This window comes from Bidens hawaiensis, unplaced genomic scaffold (assembly GCF_021521415.1).
Source record: "Bidens hawaiensis isolate Kalapana, Puna unplaced genomic scaffold, B.hawaiensis_p1.1 tig00005780_1, whole genome shotgun sequence".
In the NCBI taxonomy this organism is placed as follows: domain Eukaryota; kingdom Viridiplantae; phylum Streptophyta; class Magnoliopsida; order Asterales; family Asteraceae; genus Bidens; species Bidens hawaiensis.
Window position 1 is genome coordinate 148,555 of NW_027491379.1, and position 20,980 is coordinate 169,534.

At 35.7% G+C, this 20,980-nt stretch overlaps 1 protein-coding gene and 1 pseudogene across 1 annotated transcript; both read right to left on the reverse strand.

Annotated features, from left to right (window-relative positions):
• Positions 1 to 2,562: 2,562 nt before the first annotated feature.
• LOC143630691 (LRR receptor-like serine/threonine-protein kinase FLS2) lies at positions 2,563 to 5,588 on the reverse strand (annotated as a pseudogene).
• Positions 5,589 to 7,715: 2,127 nt separating this feature from the next.
• LOC143630690 (uncharacterized) lies at positions 7,716 to 12,021 on the reverse strand. Its single transcript, XM_077099628.1, has 2 exons — positions 8,884 to 12,021; positions 7,716 to 8,196 (listed from the first exon to the last, which is right to left on the reverse strand). The coding sequence occupies exons 1-2, from the start codon at positions 12,017 to 12,019 to the stop codon at positions 7,859 to 7,861; spliced, it is 3,474 nt and encodes a 1,157-aa protein (XP_076955743.1). The 5' UTR covers positions 12,020 to 12,021; the 3' UTR covers positions 7,716 to 7,858.
• Between the last annotated feature and the right edge of the window lie 8,959 nt (positions 12,022 to 20,980).

Below are 20,980 nucleotides of genomic sequence, written 5' to 3' on the forward strand. Positions count from 1 at the left end.
TTATCTCCTATGGTTGATACGAGTAAAGTTCACGTGTTGGTTGCGGATTTAATGAAAAAATCGAACAGGATCAGTTAACGGTGCTTGGTGTTGGGTTTCAACGGTGGTTCGGAACGAAAACGGTCAAACTTTTTAACCCGTTTTAGTTAAGTATTTCGTTTAAGTAATCATTAATCAATATTAATAATTTATATATAAACGAACTATAAAACGTAGCGGATAAATAAACGAGAGAGCGAACCATAAACCGAAACCCGAACCAGGATCCGGTTACAACATATAACGACGGCAACGGCGGCGATTAACGACGGCAATGGCGGCGATTAACGGCGGCGGTGGCGACGGGTGGTTTTACGGTGGGTGCAGGCTGCTTTGGCGACGGCGGACTAATCCGGCGACGACAGGCTGGGCGACAGTGGCTGGTTCCAGCGGACGGAAGCCAAACAGCAGCAGTAGATGCGTAAAGAAACAGCGGCCGGTGGTGTTGAGGTCGGCTATTGACAACAGTGGATGTAGGTGACTGTGGTGATTATTTGGTTGCCGGAAAAAGCCTCGTCGGAAAAACGGGCTGCCGAAATTCAGCGCCGGAAAAACGGCTGGAAGTGATGGTGGTGGATTAGGGTTTTTTCTTTTTTTGATTAGCTTAGATAATAATATAATATTAAGATATTATGTAGAATACAATTAGGGTTTAAACACTTTAAACCAATTTGGGCTTAAAGCCCAAATACCAAATCAAGGCCTAATCCACCAACTTAACATTCTAATTGATTGTGTAGGCCCAGTTAACATTTAAGTGGGTTTAATATTCCGTTACCCTCGGTGTAACTCATACCGAGTCCTATTCGGTTCGGTCCACGTTGACTTGACCCGAACCCACCATATATTCCAACCCTTGGTGAGGAGCATAGTGCTACAAATCTTGTGTCTCGGTGTGATTTTTGGCTTTACTATATCGCGTATTTTTGTGGGGGTACTATCGGGCTTGTTTACAGTAACAATTTAGGGCAGGTTGTGCGGTCACTTGGATACATTTCCATGACCAAACCACTTGTTACGACTTATTCTACATGATCGTTTTTTGGGCGTCTTCTTTCGGGCGCTGCAGATTTGGTTGCCTTCTTTTACCACCAGACTTATACAGAATGTATAGTACTTGGACCGGGAGGCTATCGCTTGCACTCGTGCCAATGCCTTTTGATTTTGTTCTGCTAATATTATCAGACGGATTGACTGTTTTACGTGTGGCTACCGGTTTGATAGGAATCTGCTCCGGGTTCTTAGTGTCAACAGCTGTTACAATCACTTCTGAGCTTTTTGGATCAGAGAGCTCGAGGATTAATTATAATATTCTTATAACCAACATCCCATTAGGATCATCGATATGTAGTGTTACTGCATCTCTGGTTTACGATGACCACATCAGGAGCTCAGAAGATGAAGGATCAACGGTGTGTATTGGTCGAAAATGTTATTACGAGACGTTTATATTGTGGGGATGCGTTTCTTTGTTGGGTTTGGTTTCGAGTTTTCTGCTTTCTTTAAGAATGAAACCGACTTATAAAAGATATTTGATGGGGGCCCAAGTATTGAAGACCGGGCTATTATGTTTCTAGAGGCCCAAGATCGCGCTACAAAAGGTGGCCCACAAAAACGGGCATAACTTGGCCCACGAAGCTTTGTTTCAGGCCTATTACCAGTCAAATCGAAGCTTGAGACGAGGAGCACGTTATGGCAAACTGCCAACGGCGGTTTGGCCCCTATCCGAAGCCAAGATATTGTAATTCAAGATCTTGTAATCTTGACAAATTCCCAATCTCTCTAAGAATGATACCCGTAAGTTGGTTTTGGCCGACATTAAGAACTTGTAGGTCTTGGCCGACATTGGCAAACTTGATAGGTTTCCAATCTCTTTAGGAATGATACCAGATATATTGTTTTGATTCAAGCCAAGCACTTGTAATTCTTTCAACTTACCAACCGAAGGAGGAATCGGACCTTCTAAACTGTTATTATAGGCTGAAATATACTGTAGATTAACCAAATCACCTATCGACTCTGGAATTGTACTGGTAACCGATGTTGGAATCGAACCTTCCAAAAGGTTACTAAAAGCTCCAAGAAACCGAAGATTGACTAAATCACCAATTCTATCTGGAATTGAACCGTTAAGCTTGTTGGTATCTAGATGAAGTTCTACCAAAGAAGTGCAATTACTCAATTGAACACATGCAGTTGAGTAATAAATTGCTGAACTTTTGATTGCAAGTTGTGCAGTAATTTGATAAGAAGCATGTGTAGATTTTTTTTACTATAAAGCTTTGTTGCAATTTGAGAGTACATAGGAACAACATGCATTCTTCTTAGTCTGAGACAAATATAGGAAGTTAAAGATAGGGTAAAAACAAAGAGTTAATTCATAAATTGGTTTAAGGGCAAAATGGTCAAAGTAAGTACTCCCTATGCTATTTTGCATAAATAGAAGTAATGCTCACAGACAAATATGAAACTGCTACAATCTTGAAGTGAAACTTGTTATTAATACTCAAATACGAGTTATAACTACACTTTCTTGCTGATCTTTGTGAGCGAAGATAAGACTTCGTTCATGTCTGGTCGATCATCTGGATCCGCTTGAGTGCAAGATAATGCCAACTGAAGAATCTGTTCTATAACACCGTGTTTTGTGGGGAAATCGGAAGCCAGTACAGGATCGACAATTTCAATCAGCTCACTGGTTTCATTTGAAAGTGCTTGTTCTATCAACTGTGGCAAAGTTCCCTAGTCTTCGGTGAGTCCTGTTGGTCTTCTTCCTGTCATAAACTCCAAAATTATCACTCCAAAGCTAAATACATCCACTTTTGTTGTCACTTTTCGCATATATGCAAACTCTGGTGGAGAAAAAAATGAATTAGTGTGACTTTTTAGGTCAAATGCTATCTAAAAAGAGAGTTGGGGATGCATATATTACCTGGCGCCAAGTAACCAATGGTCCCTTGAAATGCGGATGTAGAAGAAACACTCCTTCCATCCGGCTGAATCACTCCTAGAATCCGAGCGGTCCCAAAATCGCTAACATGAGCATCCCAATTTTCATCGAGAAGAATGTTAGAAGGCTTTAAATCACAATGAACTATGGGGAAATCATATCCTGAATGTAAATAAACGAGTCCTCTAGAAACTGAAACCAAAAGACCAACTCTCTCAGAAAGATTCCATCTTGATCGATCAATCCCAGAATCATGTATAACCTTATCCAGATTACCATTTTCAATGTATTCAAGAACCACAGCCTTTAACTTTCTACTCTCCCATGCATAACCAACCACTTTCACTAGATTTCTATGCCTCAATTTTGCTAACGTGCTCATTTCTTTGTAGAAACTCTTATCGGATTCTGTTGAAAATTCTCTTAAACTCAGATTTTTCACCGCTATCATCCTTCCATCTGTTAGTCTACCCTTGTACACTGTGCTTAAACTGCTTGTACCAAGAACGTTACTTTTACCGTATCCATTAGTAGCATCTTCCATTTCTTTTCTTTCAAATCTTTCGAGAGTACACCCTCGGGTGAATTCTAGTTCTTTGTCCCCAGACATAACTTTTGGTTTTCGAACATAGCAATAATATAAACCCGCCAAAAATAATACAAGAAGCAAAGCTAGAGATCCGAGCAATATTGCAAGAATTATGACTTTTCTTGATATTTGATGAGAATGATAGGTGCATGATTTGGTTCCGTTTGCAACACACAAAGAAGGGTTTCCAAGTAATCCAACTGCGCTCGAATTTTTGAAAATTCCTTTATTGGGAACACGTCCTTCAAGGTGGTTGAACGATAGATTGAGGTGTTTTAATGCCAAACTGTTGGCAAAATTTTCAGGAATCATGCCATTGAATTTGTTTTGTGAAAGATCAAGTGAAGTAAGAAGTGTGAGATTCGCGATGCTTTCTGGGATCTCTCCTTCCAACTGATTTCTAGAGAAGTTTATGTAGTAAAGAAGGCCAAGAGTAGGAAATATTTCGTCAGAGACGGTGCCAGAAAGGCGGTTTCCTGACAAATCAAGACTCTGTAGGTTTCTGCAATTTTGGATTGTTACAGGAATACCTCCTGACAGATTATTGTTTGAGATATCAATGGCTTGCACCATCTCCATCTTCCCAAACTCACTTGGGATATTTCCTGTAAGGAAATTATTTGAGAAATTAAGATATATCTGCATATTCTTCATACTTGCAATTACTGGCCCTGAAATCGATCCAGTGAGCAAGTTGTATGACAGGTCAATCCACATCAACCGATACAATTTTGACAGACTGTCCCCAATTGATCCGTTAAACCTGTTTCCACTTAGATCCAACTTAGAAAGCATCTGGAGCTTTGAAACAGAATGTAGAATCGGACCCCTCAGATTTATTATTCTCCAACTTGAGGTAAGTCAATTGTTTAAGATCATAGATTTTATTAGGGACCCGACCTTCTAGATTATTGTTACCGACAGATAGGCTTTGAAGGGAAGAAAGGTTTGAGATTTCTGAAGGAATGGTGCTTGAAAGTTGGTTTGTGCTCAATTCAAGATATAGAAGCTCTTTCAAATTTCCAATTGAAGTCGGAATCGGGCCAGAGAGAGAATTTTGCCCCAAGAATAGAAATTGTAAGCTGGACAAATTCCCAATCTCTCTAGGAATGATACCAGAAAGTTGGTTTTTGTGCAATTCAAGATCTTGTAGCTCTTTCAAATTTCCAATGGAAGTTGGAATCGGGCCAGAGAGGGAATTTTGCCACAAGTAAAGAAATTTTAACCTGGACAAATTCCCAATTTCTCTTGGAATGATACCAGAAAGTTGGTTATCGTCCGATTCAAGAAATTGTAGCTCTTTCAAATTTCCAATCGAAGTTGGAAACGGGCCAGAGAGGAAATTTTGCGACAAGAAAAGAATTTGTAACCTGGACAAATTCCCAATCTCTCTAGGAATGATACCATGAAGTTGGTTTTCGCTCAAACCAAGAGCTTCTAAAATTTTCAGCTTGACAATCGAAGCCGGAATCGAACCTTCTAAAAGGTTTTCTGTTAGCCCAAGAATCCGAAGATTGGCCAAATCACCGATTCTATTTGGAAGTTTACCGTTAAGTTTGTTGTTACTAAGTTCAAGTGTAACAACGAAGTGCAGTTACACAAGCTATCCGGAATGATTCCAGTGATGAAATTGGAATACAGAATAAGTTTGGAAAGTTGTGTGCAGTATCCCAACTGGGATGGAATGTTGCCAGTAAATGAGTTATTAGATAAATCAAGAACCTGGAGACCGGAAAGGTTACCAAGAAAGGGAGAGATTTGGCCTTTGAGGTGTGCTTGTTGAATGGAAATAGAAATGACACGTTTGGTGGTATTATGGCATTGGATTCCCGTCCAGTTGCAGTGGTGGGTGGATTCAGCATTCCAGTTCAGGAGTGCACCAGTCGGGTCGTCTGTGATTAAACTCTTGAAATGTTTCAGAGCATTTGCTTCATCAGCTTCCGAGGTGGAGTGAACACCAAGCACCAGGAAAGCTAGAAGGATAAAGATTTTGAAGGCCATTGAAGTGATGATGAGCATACATGGAAGGTGGTAATTATTTATATTGTAGGATCTATAAGAGAATATCTTTCTTGATTTGTCACATTAAATACTTTTCATATCATATGTGGCTTTGTTTTAAGTCTCTAGGAGGAACAAGTCTCTTCCATGCAAGTAAATGGTGGTCATACTCTTACCTACCCCAAAGACGCGGCTTAACAAACGTTCTTTTGACGTCCCTTTCATAAGACAACATAAGTCAACGTTGACGGCTGTTTAATTTATATAAGTCTATGTACACATTGGATGGTTTGAATGTTTAATATAGGAAATAGTAATGCTACCAAACCAACTCGAATCTTTACATTATTCGTTAGTCCCCTGCATACGAAAATGAGGAGATTAGTCAAGTGTGAGTAAAGGGTACTATAGAAAATAGTAATTGCTTAACAAAAGTTCTTTTGACGTCAAAAAGACAATATGAGTCAATGTTGACGGCTCTTTAAATGTTTAATTTCTATAGTAATGCTACCAAACCAACTTGAATCTTTTAGATTATTCGTTTAGTCCCCTGCATACGAAAATGAGGAGATTAGTCAAGTGTGACTAATGGGTACTATAGAAAATATATTTTTATCATTTTTTCCGTGTTTTTTAAGAAATATATTTTTATCATTTTTTCCGTGTTTTTTAAGACATGTATCCGTATTTTCTTCCCGTGTCTCTGTATTCACAACCCATGAATTTCAAATCCAAACCCTAACTCTATATTTATATATATGCACACCGAGGAGCTTCTTCGGTTGGTAATGAATATTTTTAGATTCATGAACGATGGGGATATTCTATTGGAATTAATTTAATCGAGCAACACAAAGGACACGATATTTTGTGATAACTCATCATGACTCTTTCAATATTATTAACTCAAATGTAAACTTGAACCAAGAAATTACAATTCCCTATCAATTTATTTATACTAGACCCAAAATCTAAACCAACCAACTATATATGGACTTAAAACACTTTTAAAGTTATCCAAATAAAAAAGGTAAACATTAACTTTAAACAATTATATAAACTTAAAAAACTAACTCAAACTCTAATAATTTAAGTTTTATCAAGATTAACCCTTCAATTTCTTAGATATTTGGATATTTTTTGGCAAATGTAAAAGTAGGATGATTGTATTCAATATTGTAGGTTCTTCAAAAAGCTCGTGACTCGGAGCTCGCTCAGATTAAGCTCGCTTGATACGGGTCATTTTGAAACTGAGCCGAGCCAACTCAGTTTGGATCGCTCGTTGGCACAACACGTTTAGCTCAGATTATTTTACTTTTTAGTTTCCATATTTATATTAAACGTATAGTATATTTTAAAAATATTAAAAAGGGGGGGGGGGGATTATATCTCCTTCCCAAAACTAGAATCTTGTTCTTATTTATCAAAACTCTTGCATTATTGTTGTTGCAGGTTGGTTCGGTTGCTAATGATCTTATTTGACTTATTTTGTATTTGCGTAATGAACTTGTTTTGTATATGGTTGAAGTTTATTAACTTAAAAAAAGTGAGCAAAATCGAGTCGAGCCAGCTCGATTTTTAACAAGCCGTGCTCGAGCTTAAACTTTCAGCTCGGTTTTAAAACCGAGGTGAGCCGAGCTGGATCGGTTTAAAACTGGGCCGGGCCCGAGATCTTTGAAAGTGTAGTTTGGTCCGAGTATGCTGGGCTTAACACCCTCAGAGTCAGTTGCAGACTTACGGTTGCGTTGAATCGAAAGACACGGGGTGCGATTTCAATGCTATTTTATATAATCGAATCGATTACTAATGCATCAATTCAATTCGTTAGGCAATTTGATTCAATATGTTTAGTATAGTACCACTTGATTTTGTAGTTTTGATGTTTAATTGATTGATCTATGTATGTTAAAATGTATTATTGCTTGATTCAATTAATTAGCACTCCAACTGTTTGATGAAATGCCTGAATGAAGTTTTCTTGATGATTTAGTTGTTGATAATTAATATTTGAATAGGTAAGTAATGCTTTGACTAATCATTTTTTATAGGTTACTAATTAGATTTAAACGAACGAACATGAACATGCCCTCGGCGGTGTTCGTTCGGTTAGTTTATAGGCCTACCTTTAGGTGGTGGAAGTAGATTTAGCTTAACATGTTTCTGACTAAAACCAAACAACTATATAACTGCTAGAATCATGAAATGAAATTTGCTATTATAATTTGCATCTAGATGAATATGAGTTTACTGGTTTGAACTGTTCAAATTTGAAACACTAACTACACTTTCTTGCTGATCTTTGTAAGTGAAGATAAGACCGCGTTCATGTCTGGACGATCGTCTGGATCCGATTGAGTACATGATACAGCTAACTGAAGAATCTGTTCTATGACACCGTGTTTTGTGGAGAAATCGGAAGCCAAATCAGGATCCACAATTTCGATCAGCTCATTCATTCCTTTTGAAAGCGCTTGTTCTACCAACTGTGGCAAAGTCATTTGGATTCCGTCCTCTTCGGTGAGTCCTGTTGGTCGTTTTCTAGTGATAAATTCCATTATTATGACACCAAAGCTGAATACATCCACTTTTGTTGTCACTCTTCTCATATATGCAAACTCTGTTAGAAAAAATAAATGGTTTAGTGTTAGAATTAGAAATCATTAACCCTAATTTAAACAAATAAAAGAAAGAGCTGGTGATTACGGCTATAAACGAATCAAACCGAACCGAATGAAGCCTTGTTCGTTTGTTAAGCTTTTATCAGACAAACAAACTGTGCATGAACACATAACTGAACGAAATTCTTGTTCATTCCTTAAGGAAATTAACTTGTTTGTGTTCATTCGTTAACTTCTTAAACGAACACAAACAAACACAAACGGTTATTTATAAGTTCGAAAATATAAAACAGCATTGTTAATCCCATACTATAGACATAATAATTATAATCATTATAGTTAAAAGGAGTGTGAAAGGTCTAAGTTCCCCAAAGTCGAATGCTTGGGTAATAAACTAAAAATTTAATATAATATATTATATAAAAGCCTGTAATGAATGAACACGAATAGATAATAATGAGCGTAAATGAACGAACATCAACGAACACGTTACCAAATGTTAACGAATATAAATGAACGAATGCGACCTTTATTCATGTTCGTTCATTTAATTAATTGAACGAAGCTTATTGTTTATGTTTGTTCGTTTATTAAATGAACAAATGTAAACGAGCTTCCCACCGAACAGTTCACGAACAGTTCGTTGAACGTTTTGTTCGTTTACAGCCCTATTGGCGATGCATTACCTGGTGCCAAGTAGCCAATGGTGCCTTGAAATGTTGATGCAGAAGAAACACTGCTTCCATCCTGCTGATGAACTCCTAGAATCCGAGCTGTCCCAAAGTCGCTAACGTGAGCATCCCATTTTTCATCAAGAAGAATGTTAGAAGGCTTTAAATCACAGTGAACTATAGGGAAATCGTATCCTGAGTGTAAATAAACGAGTCCTCTAGAAACTGAAACCAAAACATCAATTCTCTCAGAAAGATCCCATCTTGATCGATCAATCCCTGAGTCATGTATAACCTTGTCTAGATTACCGTTTTCCATGTATTCAAGAACCAAAGCCTTTAGTTTCCCACTCTCCCATGCATAACCAACCACTTTCACTAGATTTCTATGCCTCAATTTTGCTAACGTCTTCATTTCTTTGTTAAAGCTTTTATCAGATTCTGATGAAAACTCTGTGAAATTAAGATTCTTCACTGCTATCACCCTTCCATCTGCTAGTGTACCCTTGTACACTGTGCTTAAACTGCTTGTACCCAAAATGTTACTTTCACTGAATCCATCAGTAGCATCTTCAAGTTCTTTTCTATCAAATCTCTTGAGAGTGACACCCCGGGTGTATTCTGGTTCCGGGGTCTCAGATTCTATAGCTTTCGGTTTTATAACATGGCGATAACATAAAACCCCCAAAAATAATACAAGAAGCAAAGCTAGAGATCCGAGTATGGCAAGGATTAAAATGGCCTTTCTGGATAATTGATGTGAATGATTAGATTCAGCTGAGAAGACACATGATATGGTGTCATTGATTACACACAAAGAAGGATTTCCAAGCAATCCGACCGCGCTAGAGATTTTGAAAATTCCCTTATCAGGTACACGTCCTTCGAGGTGATTGAACGAGAGATTGAGGTGTTTTAATGCTAAATTGTTGCCAAGATTTTCAGGAATCGTGCCATTGAACTTGTTTTGTGAAAGATCAAGTGAAGTAAGGAGTGTGAGATTCGCTATGCTTTCTGGGATCTCTCCTTCCAACTGATTTCTTGAGAAATTTATGTAGGAAAGAACTTCAAGGGTAGGGAATATATCATTAGAGACGGTACCGGAAAGTCGGTTTTCTGCCAAATCAAAACTCTGCAGGTTTCTACATTTTTGAATTGTTACGGGAATACCTCCTGACAGATTATTGTTTGAGATATCAATGGCTTGCACCATCTCCATCTTCCCAAACTCACTTGGGATATTTCCTGTTAGGAAATTATTTGAGAAATTGAGATATATCTGCATATCTTTCATACTTGAAATCACTGGCCCTGAAATCGATCCGGTGAAGAAGTTGTGTGACAGGTCTATCAGAATCAACCGGTTCAGTTTTGTCATGCTGTCCCCAATTGACCCGTTAAACCTGTTTCCACTAAGATCCAACCGAGAAAGCATATTGAGCTTCGAAACAGAATTCAGAATCGGACCCTCAAATTTGTTGTTCCGCATGTAGAGATCAGTTAGCAGGTTAAGCTCAAATATTTTATCAGGAATCCGACCTTCTAGATTATTATTACGAATTGAAAGTCTTTGAAGGGAAGACATTTTTGAGATTTCTACAGGAATGGTGCCTGAAAATTGGTTTGGCCCGAGATATAACATTATCATACTGGTTAAGTTTCCAATTTCTTTTGGGATTGGCCCGGAAAAGGAATTTTCATGAATTTGCAGTATTTGGAGATTAGAAAGTCTTCCAATCCCCGGTTTAAACATCCCTGTAAGATTGTTAAATGACATACTTAAAGTCACAAGACTCGAACAATTGAAGAGATCGTCTGGGACTTTTCCCGACAGTTTGTTTTCTTCGATACTAAGAAATTTAAGTTTTGACAACTTTCCTAAACCCCGAGGAATCTCTCCGGTTATCCTATTTTTAGACAAATCTAAGGCGCCCATATTTGTACAGTTTGTGATGCTAACTGGAATATGACCCTCAAGAAGATTACTGCTGAGGGACAAATTTCTTAAGTTGTAAAGAGACCCGATGCTTGAAGGAATTGATCCAGTGAGAAAGTTTATACTTATTGACAAGTAAGTCAAATTGACTAACCTGGTTATGGATGCTGGAATCTCACCTGTAAGCTTGTTCTCATGTAGGGTCAATATTTGCAGTGATTTCAGTGAGGAAATCTCTGAAGAAATGTTCCCGGTTAGGTTATTCATAGACAGTTCGAATACTATTAATGATTTCAACTGAAACAATGTTTTTGGGATTGTGGAATTCAGTTGATTATCGTATAACCGCAAAAACTGTAATCTTTGAAGGTTTCCAATCTCACCAGGAATGCTTCCAGTGAGCTTGTTGCTGTATATATTCAAAAGATTGAGATTTTTGCAACTGCCAATTTCGGTCGGTATATTACCCGAGAGAAAATTTTCAAACAACTGAAGAATTTGTAAACTTGACAAATTCCCAATCTCTCTAGGAATGATACCGGACAGTTGGTTTTGGCTCAAATCAAAAGCTTGGAGATCTTTTAAGTATCCAATCGAAGTTGGAATCGAACCTTCTAAACGGTTATCAAAAGCTCCAAGAAGCTGAAGATTTACCATATCACCAATTCTCTCCGGAATTGTACCGTTAAGTTGGTTGGTATCAAGACTAAGCTGTTGCAAAGAAGTGCAGTTACACAAACTATCCGGAATGATTCCAGTGATGGAATTGTTTCCCACATCCAGTATCTGCAGATTCTGGAGCTTCCCAAGTTCGGACGGAATTGGGCCAGAGAGGGAATTTGTGTACAAAACAAGTGAGGTAAGCTGTGTGCAGTATCCCAACTGGAATGGAATATTGCCAGTGAATAAGTTATAAGATAAATCAAGAGCCTGGAGACCAGAAAGGTTTCCAAGAAAAGGAGATATTTGGCCTTTGAGGTATGTTTGTTGAATCGAAATCGAAATGACACGATTGGTGATATTATGGCATTGGATTCCAGTCCAGTTGCAATGGTGGTTGGAACTGGAATCCCAATCCAGGAGTGCACCAGTCGGGTCGTCTGTGACTAAGTTCTTGAAATGTTTTAAAGCATCTGCTTCATCTTCTAATGCAGACTCTGCAAATGTAACTGAAAGTAGCAGGAAAGGTAAAAGTATAAAGCTTTTGAAAGCCATTGAAGAGTTGATGATTTTATGAGCTAGAAGCTGTGGTCTATATATTGTGGAATTAAGAGGTCAACTAGAATGATTATTTGTCAAACCTTAACATGTGAAACCAAAATATTTACTGCGCTGAAACTTTCAAGATTCATTCTTATCATAATAACTGGAACCCATACTCCCAAGTCCCACACACTGAATAACAATCATATTACTTGTGAATATAATGGAAAATGAATCATTATCTGCAATTTTTCTATTTATAAAAATTAAGCACATGTTTGATTACAATATTTTTGTTATATGTTACTTTCATGTACTTAATGGTAATTTCTGCTTTATGTGAATAGAATTTAAATTATGGCAAGTGGGTACGTTCTCATGTATTGTACTTGCATTTCTTTATAACCAAACTAGCAGCTTGTTCAGCTGAAAACTCAAATATGGGTCAATCTAGTGCTTCGGAATTAATCTTGGTGTCTTAAGACCGATACTTGTTTTTTATGTGTTATTTACTTGTTTCAAAGGCGAGTGAAGAATATGGTATAATATTATATATATATATATATATATATATATATATATATATATATTTAAAAGCAAATGGTACTTAACTCACATAAAGTCACTATTCATGAAAGAGTAAATATATTAACCAGTTGCTTATTGACGCCTCACTTACTTTTTTTTATTTCTATAACTAACTTTTGATTTTTACATATTTTCTTATACATATTTTAATATACTATGTTTTCTTAATTTTCAAATATACGATCACGAACGCTTATTTTTATTTATGTTTCATCATAAGCTTCGTTCAAAACCGATGTGTAGGTCAAATATTATGTATTTTTAACTTTTTTTCGCAACTTAATGCTACTTTAAATTTGAATACAAACGACAATGTTTCTACGTATGCTTCGATATAAATTTGATTCAATACCGAGCTCATACAATGCTTGACCTAAACATGTGTGTCAAATATAATATATTTTTGTACTCTTCATGGCATTATAATTTTTTACAAAAACAGCCATATTTCTACATATATTTCGATGTAAAAAATAATTATTAAAATCAAGCAACTATAACGCATTGAAAAACTTTATTAACTTTATGTTTTATCAACGTCCTCATTGCAATGCACATACTAATGTGTATCAAGGCTCCAATCGCAACGCACGGGATTATTTACTAGTTCTGGTTAAGTACATTGAATCCTTATTTTCTCATACGTCAAGCAGTATTGTCTTTAACTCTTAATAATTGAGATTTGAGAGTCAACTGCTTGGTACATGTCATCTGTCATGTATCAATAATATGTGACTTGTGATGAGTCTCTGGGAGTCCATGAAGTAAATGTCATCTTCCTAGTAAACGGTGGTCGTACCCCCTACCCTACCATATCCTATCTGCTTAGGTTGTGTGTAGTGGGTGAGAATTTGTGGGCGACAGGGGCGATTTTGACATGGAACACCCCCCCCCCCTCGCGACAAATGGGGCGAGGGGGGATGAGTTTTTGTCACCGGCCAACCTTTGATTATTATTATTATATTGTGTTGTGCGTGGTGTGTATATATATATATATATATATTGGGCTACAACACCACTACACCCTTAAAACAAAAACTCATGTTTTGCTGACTGGACGTCAGATGACAAAAATTGCTTCATTTTGTAGACCTTCCACTACACATGGCCTTACCAGTTACCACGCATATTTGGCTTCCACAAGTTCTTTTTGACTTCTTATACAAAATATGATAAATTCTCTTTTTTAAAAATTACTTATTATCTATCTATAGTAAATAAGAAGTTTGGCGCCACAGGACTCTTATTGGACCTTTAGTTTAGCCAATCGTCTTTGTCCATCTCTCATCTCTGGCTTCATATTCACATCCACATCCACGCTCCGTCTCATCGATGTTATACAATCAGCTTTTTATAAAACCAACCAATTGACCCTAAAATTGTTCTTGTTATGTTTAAAATATAAATATGCTTTTTTAATAATATTTAGGGGGGTGGGTTATTCTACGAAGGATGAATACTCATGAGAAACATGCTTGCTTCCCATGAGGCACACACGTGTCGTAAGGGTGTCAATGGTAAAGGCGTTGAATGAAAACGTACAAGTCTGAAAAACAAAGATACAAAACCTAACGTACCATTATATGAGGTAAAGGCATTACATATTGGATCGAAGCTAGGTAAAGCGTCTATGAAGAACTCTAATGCATCGTCATATGCACCAAATTGAAATATTTTGAAAAAGTTTTTTCTTTGATATAATGATGTTATTATAATTGAATTAAAACGAAAAATGCTTGTTTTTATGGTAAACATTATAAACTATATAAAAGTTGTTTAATTTAAATAAAAAAAACCCACCTATATAGGCTAATACTAATAACATATTATAGTTTTTTATATTTATTATTATTTTAGTTCATAATTGATAAAATAAACATGGAAACACACTGGTATATGAAATTACGAGTACATGCATGCACAGTTGATATTTTGTCTTGTAACCATGAAAGTGATGTACAAGTAGAATCATACAATGTACAAGTTTGGGATGACGTCTCCTCTCTTGAATGCTTCCGTACTTAAAACCGTGTGCCTACTTCAAAGGCACAACTTGCAACTAAAAGGACACAACGCGTGATATCAATATATTCCTTTTTGGATTTTCTTTTAATAATACCTTATCTATCTATATTACATAATAAATAAAACTTTTCTTATGCCACATGTCATTCTTTTATGTATTCTTATTCTTTCTTCCCGCCTCTCCCTCCTATTAATTATACATACCTTTTAAAGTTCATTTTATATATTATTTGTTTAATGATTTCTCTAATTGCTTTTACAAAACGTATTTTATATTTTTTTTAAACGTTAGGTTTATTTATAAAACATTTTTATAAACTGAACATTTTCATTATTTAACGGGTTCGTTGTTAAAAACACGTGGATATTTAATTGAGCCCGACCCGCCTTCTTTTCACCTGTAACCGTAATATCTTTCTTTCTATCCATATTTTGTCGATCAAAACCTTATCGATTATCCTATACTGTACATTCTTCAACTAATCGAACGTATTCTTATATTGATGGTTAGTTCGTATCGATTGTACCGTTTATGTTCTCATAATACTATTTTATTTTAGTTGCTACCATATTTTTAGTGTATTATCTAATTTTGTATCGAAAGAAGTATTTAAAGATTTATGATTTATATTTAAGTTTGTGAATAGTAGTTATAATTTAACTTTGTACTTACTTAATGTATTATTCAACTTTATTTATCAAAAGTTATCACTTCCTCTCAAGTCACCAGATTGGTTTATTTGTAAATGAAGGTTTCTCATGCATCAGACCCGAGTCCATGGGAATGAGTCTCACACACCCAGATGGCGCTTAAAAAGGTTATAATATCTCATTAAAAGGGTTATAATAATGTAAAACAATCCTCGTAATACAGGATGATAAAAACTAGCTTATATATAAAGTGAATTACATGTTCCATAAGTTGAAAAATAATAAAGTGTGAAGATGGGATCTTTTACACATGAACTGAAAATTTGAAGAAGTCAAGATACAATAAGATTATAAGAAAAGGATTTAATTACATAAAAACAGGTAGATTGTATGCATTATGTAATGCCTCCTTATAATTAAAAACCAGTTTAAGTGACGGAAAAATTAAAATAATGGTGTAGATACGTACAAATTTAACTACCGGTTCCTTGGCATTTACATTATCTAGAGTATACTTAAAAGATTGTGATCACTTAAAAAATTATGTGATTCATATTTTGATTTTGGATCAATCAATCAATCATGCCCAGTAAAATCCCACCGACAGCAAAGCTATAAGTAGGGTCTGGGGAGGGTGGGATGTAGGCATACCGTACCTCTATCCAAAGGGATAAAGAGGTGGCTTCCAGAGAGACCCTCGGCTCTAAGTACATGTGTATGAAGCAAAATAAAGGAAATCAAAGTTTAACAGTTATATAAAAACTACTACTAATTATAATAATATTAATAATAAGATCACAGTTTAACAGCTATATAAAAGCTAATAATAATTATAATAATAATAATAATAATAATAATATATGTAAGGGAAATACCATTATGGTATGTGACCTAAATAAGTTAAGTCTAAGCCCTAAGGTATTCAATTCTCTCTAAAAATCCTTAACTTTAATTCTACTTCTCCACGAATTCCTATCCTCAACCATGTCCTCGGAGAGGTTTAGGTCTATCAAATCAAGCCTAATCCTCTCATCCCAAGTCAATTTCGGTCGTCCTCTACCCCTCCTCCCCTTTATATTTTGATTTTGGATATTTTTTACAAATAGGGTGATGAAAGGTTTTAAAAATGTTTTAAATCATTGTATACATTTCGCTTGTTTTTTCTTCAAATTTTAAAGCCTCGTATATAAATCTTAACACACATGATACTTGTCTTTGAAATGTAATACATGCGTAACATAACGAACATTAACTCTTCGGTATGAATGTCAATCATTAACTTGAATAGCCCAGCGATGCACTCCAAGCTAGCTACACCTTCCAGCAATCAATCTGATGTGCATACTAAAAGTCAGCTAGGCTGAATGAATTCTAGTTAACGTAAACATCATATTATCACAACACATTCATTGAAGGTAGTTCATCATAACGTGACTTAACGTAACATATAATGTAATCTGGACATAACGCAACTTATTGTAACACAATACATAACATAACATGTAATCATAACATTCCATCATTGAAGTGCAGAAACGAGTAAACTTTTAATAACAAAAATACCCGTGATACGATTCTTGTGGGGATGGATCAAGTTAAGAGCTGTATAATGATTAGATCAAATAGTTCCTTTTTGCTCTCTTAAAATGTATATAGTGTTTGCATTTTATTTTTTTGTTATATTGTAATTGCTTGTTCTGTTGGGCCCTCATTGTTTTGGGCCGGGCGTTGTTGGGTTGGTTGATAATACATACCGTTCATATAAAATAAGAGTTTTAGAATCCATACCTAAAGTCTTTAACATTGACTTGGATGTTATGGAGAGGTTAATTAAAACGTAAGTAGGTAACATCACTGTCACGTATGCATTGACCTTTAACTAACTAACCATTTAAAAAAAGCGTCGTGGTCGAACGTAAATGGGGTGAGAAAGTTTGGTGCCAGGGAGTGTTATGGTTTGATGGTGGCTTAATGGTTGAGGTGGCAGGTGGATGGCACCCCGTTCTTACCCACAACACTTGTTCTAAAAGAGTAAAAGTTGTACCTTTGGTTTTGTGTGTTATTTAATCTTGAAATTGCATTACATGGTATTTAATTCATATTCATTTATTGAAGATTTTTTTTAATTTTAATGTGATGGCTTCGTTCATCCTATTTCTATATATATATATATATATATTTGAACTTATTGTTAGAAACCAAAAAAGAACTTGACTAACAAGATACTAGCCAAGAACAAACACACCAAAGTGTATATACACCTGATTACAAAAACACCTGATTACAATACATACTTATAAGGAAAATGAACACCAAGTTTCTCATTCAACCCCTTCTATTTTCCCCTTATATTTTACTCAATTAAAACTATATCTTCTTATGTCTTTCTTGAGTCTATTAGTTGAAACCCGTTTATTATTGAAGAGTGTCTCATTTCTATATACCGTACAATCATTAATTTAAAACAAACAAGTCATTTATAATTTCACATTTACTTCAATTTAATCCAATTGTTATCTAAATACCCGTAATTTGTGAATTCATTGGGTTTCAATCTAATTTAAACTAATACAATCTTAAATTATAATTTTTCTTAACCTTATATTATATTTTTGTTTATATAATTATTTTTTCTTGTTTGTGTTTAATACAGAATTCATATACTCTGAACTCCCAACATGAATACCCAAACTCCATACTTACTATATCCAAGTTACTTATTAATTATAGAATGATAAATTGTTGATAGTTTAGGATTTCACATAATGTTTTGCCATTTTAAATGGTGATGATTCAAATCTCGTTAGTGATAAATAAACATCATAAATTATTTATTGTTTACTTTTATCTGTTTTTAATATAGAATTCAAATATTTTCTAATTGATCAGCAGAATTCTATCAATTAAGCAAAATATTGACACAAGAGCAAAGAACAATCAACAAACACAACACAAAAGAATTTCAGTGCAACTTCACTTTTATTGATAATCGTCCGTCGGCCATATTACAATCAATATGTCTGCAAATATACTAAGTAGATTTGTTGTAATCAATTCTTAGAACTGATTACAAGAGAATGCTTAAACAACAAAACAATCTGTTTTGCACTTTTGCCATACTATCATCTATATGTATTACAATATTGATCTATTCTCAAAAGTCGGTTAAATCATTTGTTGACGTCACAAGTAGCAACTTCCCCTGACCACTTGGCACGTTGTTCGTTAGTAGTAACTTGACGTTATCAGTTACAACTCCTAGCAGTTGTAAAGCACCAACACCACCTTAGTTGAAACATAAGCTTCACAAAGTCTCAGTGGCCTTGCCTTGAAGAAGCCCATAAGAAACCGGCCCGAAATTTCGTGAAACCTTAGAATGATAAATATCATCTGCCTCAACCGAGACATGGCCCTTTGAAACCTACACAATACTAACCAATGAATAAAAAGTTATTAATCATACAAAACCATAATAAAAAACAGTAAAAGATAATTTGAAATGTGGATCAATCATACAACAACCGTCTCGGTGCCATCACTATTTCCAGGGACCACTAAATAGGTGATACTGTCACCTTCCACTCTAATAATTCTTTTCGTGACAAACTTTCAAGCGATTGGAGTACAACCACATCACTGGGGCCGGGGGACCGCTTTAGCATGTCGGGTTGAGAACTTGAGATTTTATCAAGCAAGACAATCTCATTTGTAAGGTTAAAGGTGGGGAGCATGCTAGGACCGTGGGCCTGCTTGTAGCTGATTGTCGGAATTTATTGACAAAAAAGGAAATATAAGATGTAAAGATTGGTTGTTGCCAAAGCAGTGGAGCAGAGGTAGGTATTGGTAGTGACATGAATAGCACATAAGAAAAATAATGCTCACTGCTGTAACAAACTCATCTGTCTTTAATAACAAATAGTTTACACTGTACCTAAATGGCTAATCTAACAGACAAATCACAATCATACTCATACTCGCATTCATAATCGCGTGTACCATTTGTGTTTTTTAACTACGGGTGTAAACGAGCCGAGCCCGAGCTCGACTAGGCTTAAGCTTGGTTCGTTTTGACTTACCAGAGCTCGAGCTCGACTAGGCTTAAGCTTGGTTCGTTTTGACTTACCAGAGCTCGAGCTCAACTCGTTTCAAGCTCCTTTTCTAAATCTCAAGCTCGGCTCGTGAGTTGTTTTTTCAAGCTCAGACTCAGCTCGGGCTCGGCTTGTTTATCATTTATTAACTAAAGTATATACTATGTTATTATATATTGAGAAAAACATTAAACGAGCCTAAGCTCGGCTTGAGCTCGTGTTATACCTTAAACGAGCCAAAGCTCGGCTCGAGCTTAGCTATGCAGTGTGAAATTAACACATAGAAGTCCAAAAGAGGTAAAACTTAAAAATACGCAAGGCTTGATCTCGGGCTCGATAACTAAATGAGCTTTATTTGAGGCTCGGGCTCGGCTTGAGATAGAAAAAGCTCGGCTCGTTTCGAGCTGTTTACTGATCCAAGCTCGAGCAGCTCGACTCATTTGCAGCCCGAGTTTAACTATCACGTGCATCTTCAATATGTCATACGCGAGACAGGCATGATTACCAGATACCATAAACGGATACATAAAGACAGCAAACACTAGCTAATCAATCTACCAGATTTCTAAAACAATAAGCGACAACGATAATTACATTATAAATATCCAATAAAATAACCATTTTTAATAAATTTTAAGTGCAAGAGTAACAACAGCTCAAACTTTAACAAGACCCCTGATCATAGAATGCAAAATTTAACAACAAATTTCTCTTAGGCATTTCATCGAACACTTAACATGCATACATTCAAAACCGATAAAAAACCGAAACTAAAACAGAAACATGACTTATTCTGATCCCATATACACGATTTAAACTAAACCCATGAAGCTCAAGTTTCAATTTTCATATCTAAATAAGATTATGTGTTCATGTATGAAACTGATAAAACATGTGTATATGAGTTTGTGTGAAACTAATGGAAACATGTAAATTGATATTGTGTAAGTAAGAATGCAGAATAGTTACCTTATATTATACACGACGGAAGTGGCTGTCACCGACGCCGGCGCCGGCGCCGGTGTCGTCGGAATTTAGGAATTTGGGGGAATTGTAAAACTATATGAAATTAGGTTTAGATGTTTTTAAATACAACCCCATAGTTTTAGAATTTAAAAGATAGCCACTAAAACTTTCTTTAACATTTTGATTTAACCATTTTCGAGTTATATAGAAACAGAGTAAATCAGTTGGTGTCGGGGTTACGTAAAGATTCGTGTGTTTTATGATCCACGAACAAAAAGGAGGTAATTGATGCAATGAAAATGGTGGGGGTGGGGTTGAAAATATAAGAGATAGGATACGAAGAGTTGAGTAAGGTTAAAATGATCGATTAAGAGATGAAGCGAGTTTAACGGTTTTGTGAGTTAATTTTTATGTATCGTAAGTTTTGATAGCATATGAACTCAAACTACAAGAGAGTATATAGGTGATGATTAATTAAAAGTCTTGCTGGAAATGGACTAGGTAACATATGACTATACGGTAATCGAATTTGTTAATGGAAAATTACATAATGTTGATGGCGTAACTTTGAGAGCAAGTTGGCTTACATTAATATGGTTACTAATAAATGTAACTGTAACTTGTACAAAGATTAAAATTAGTAGATAATTTCTCT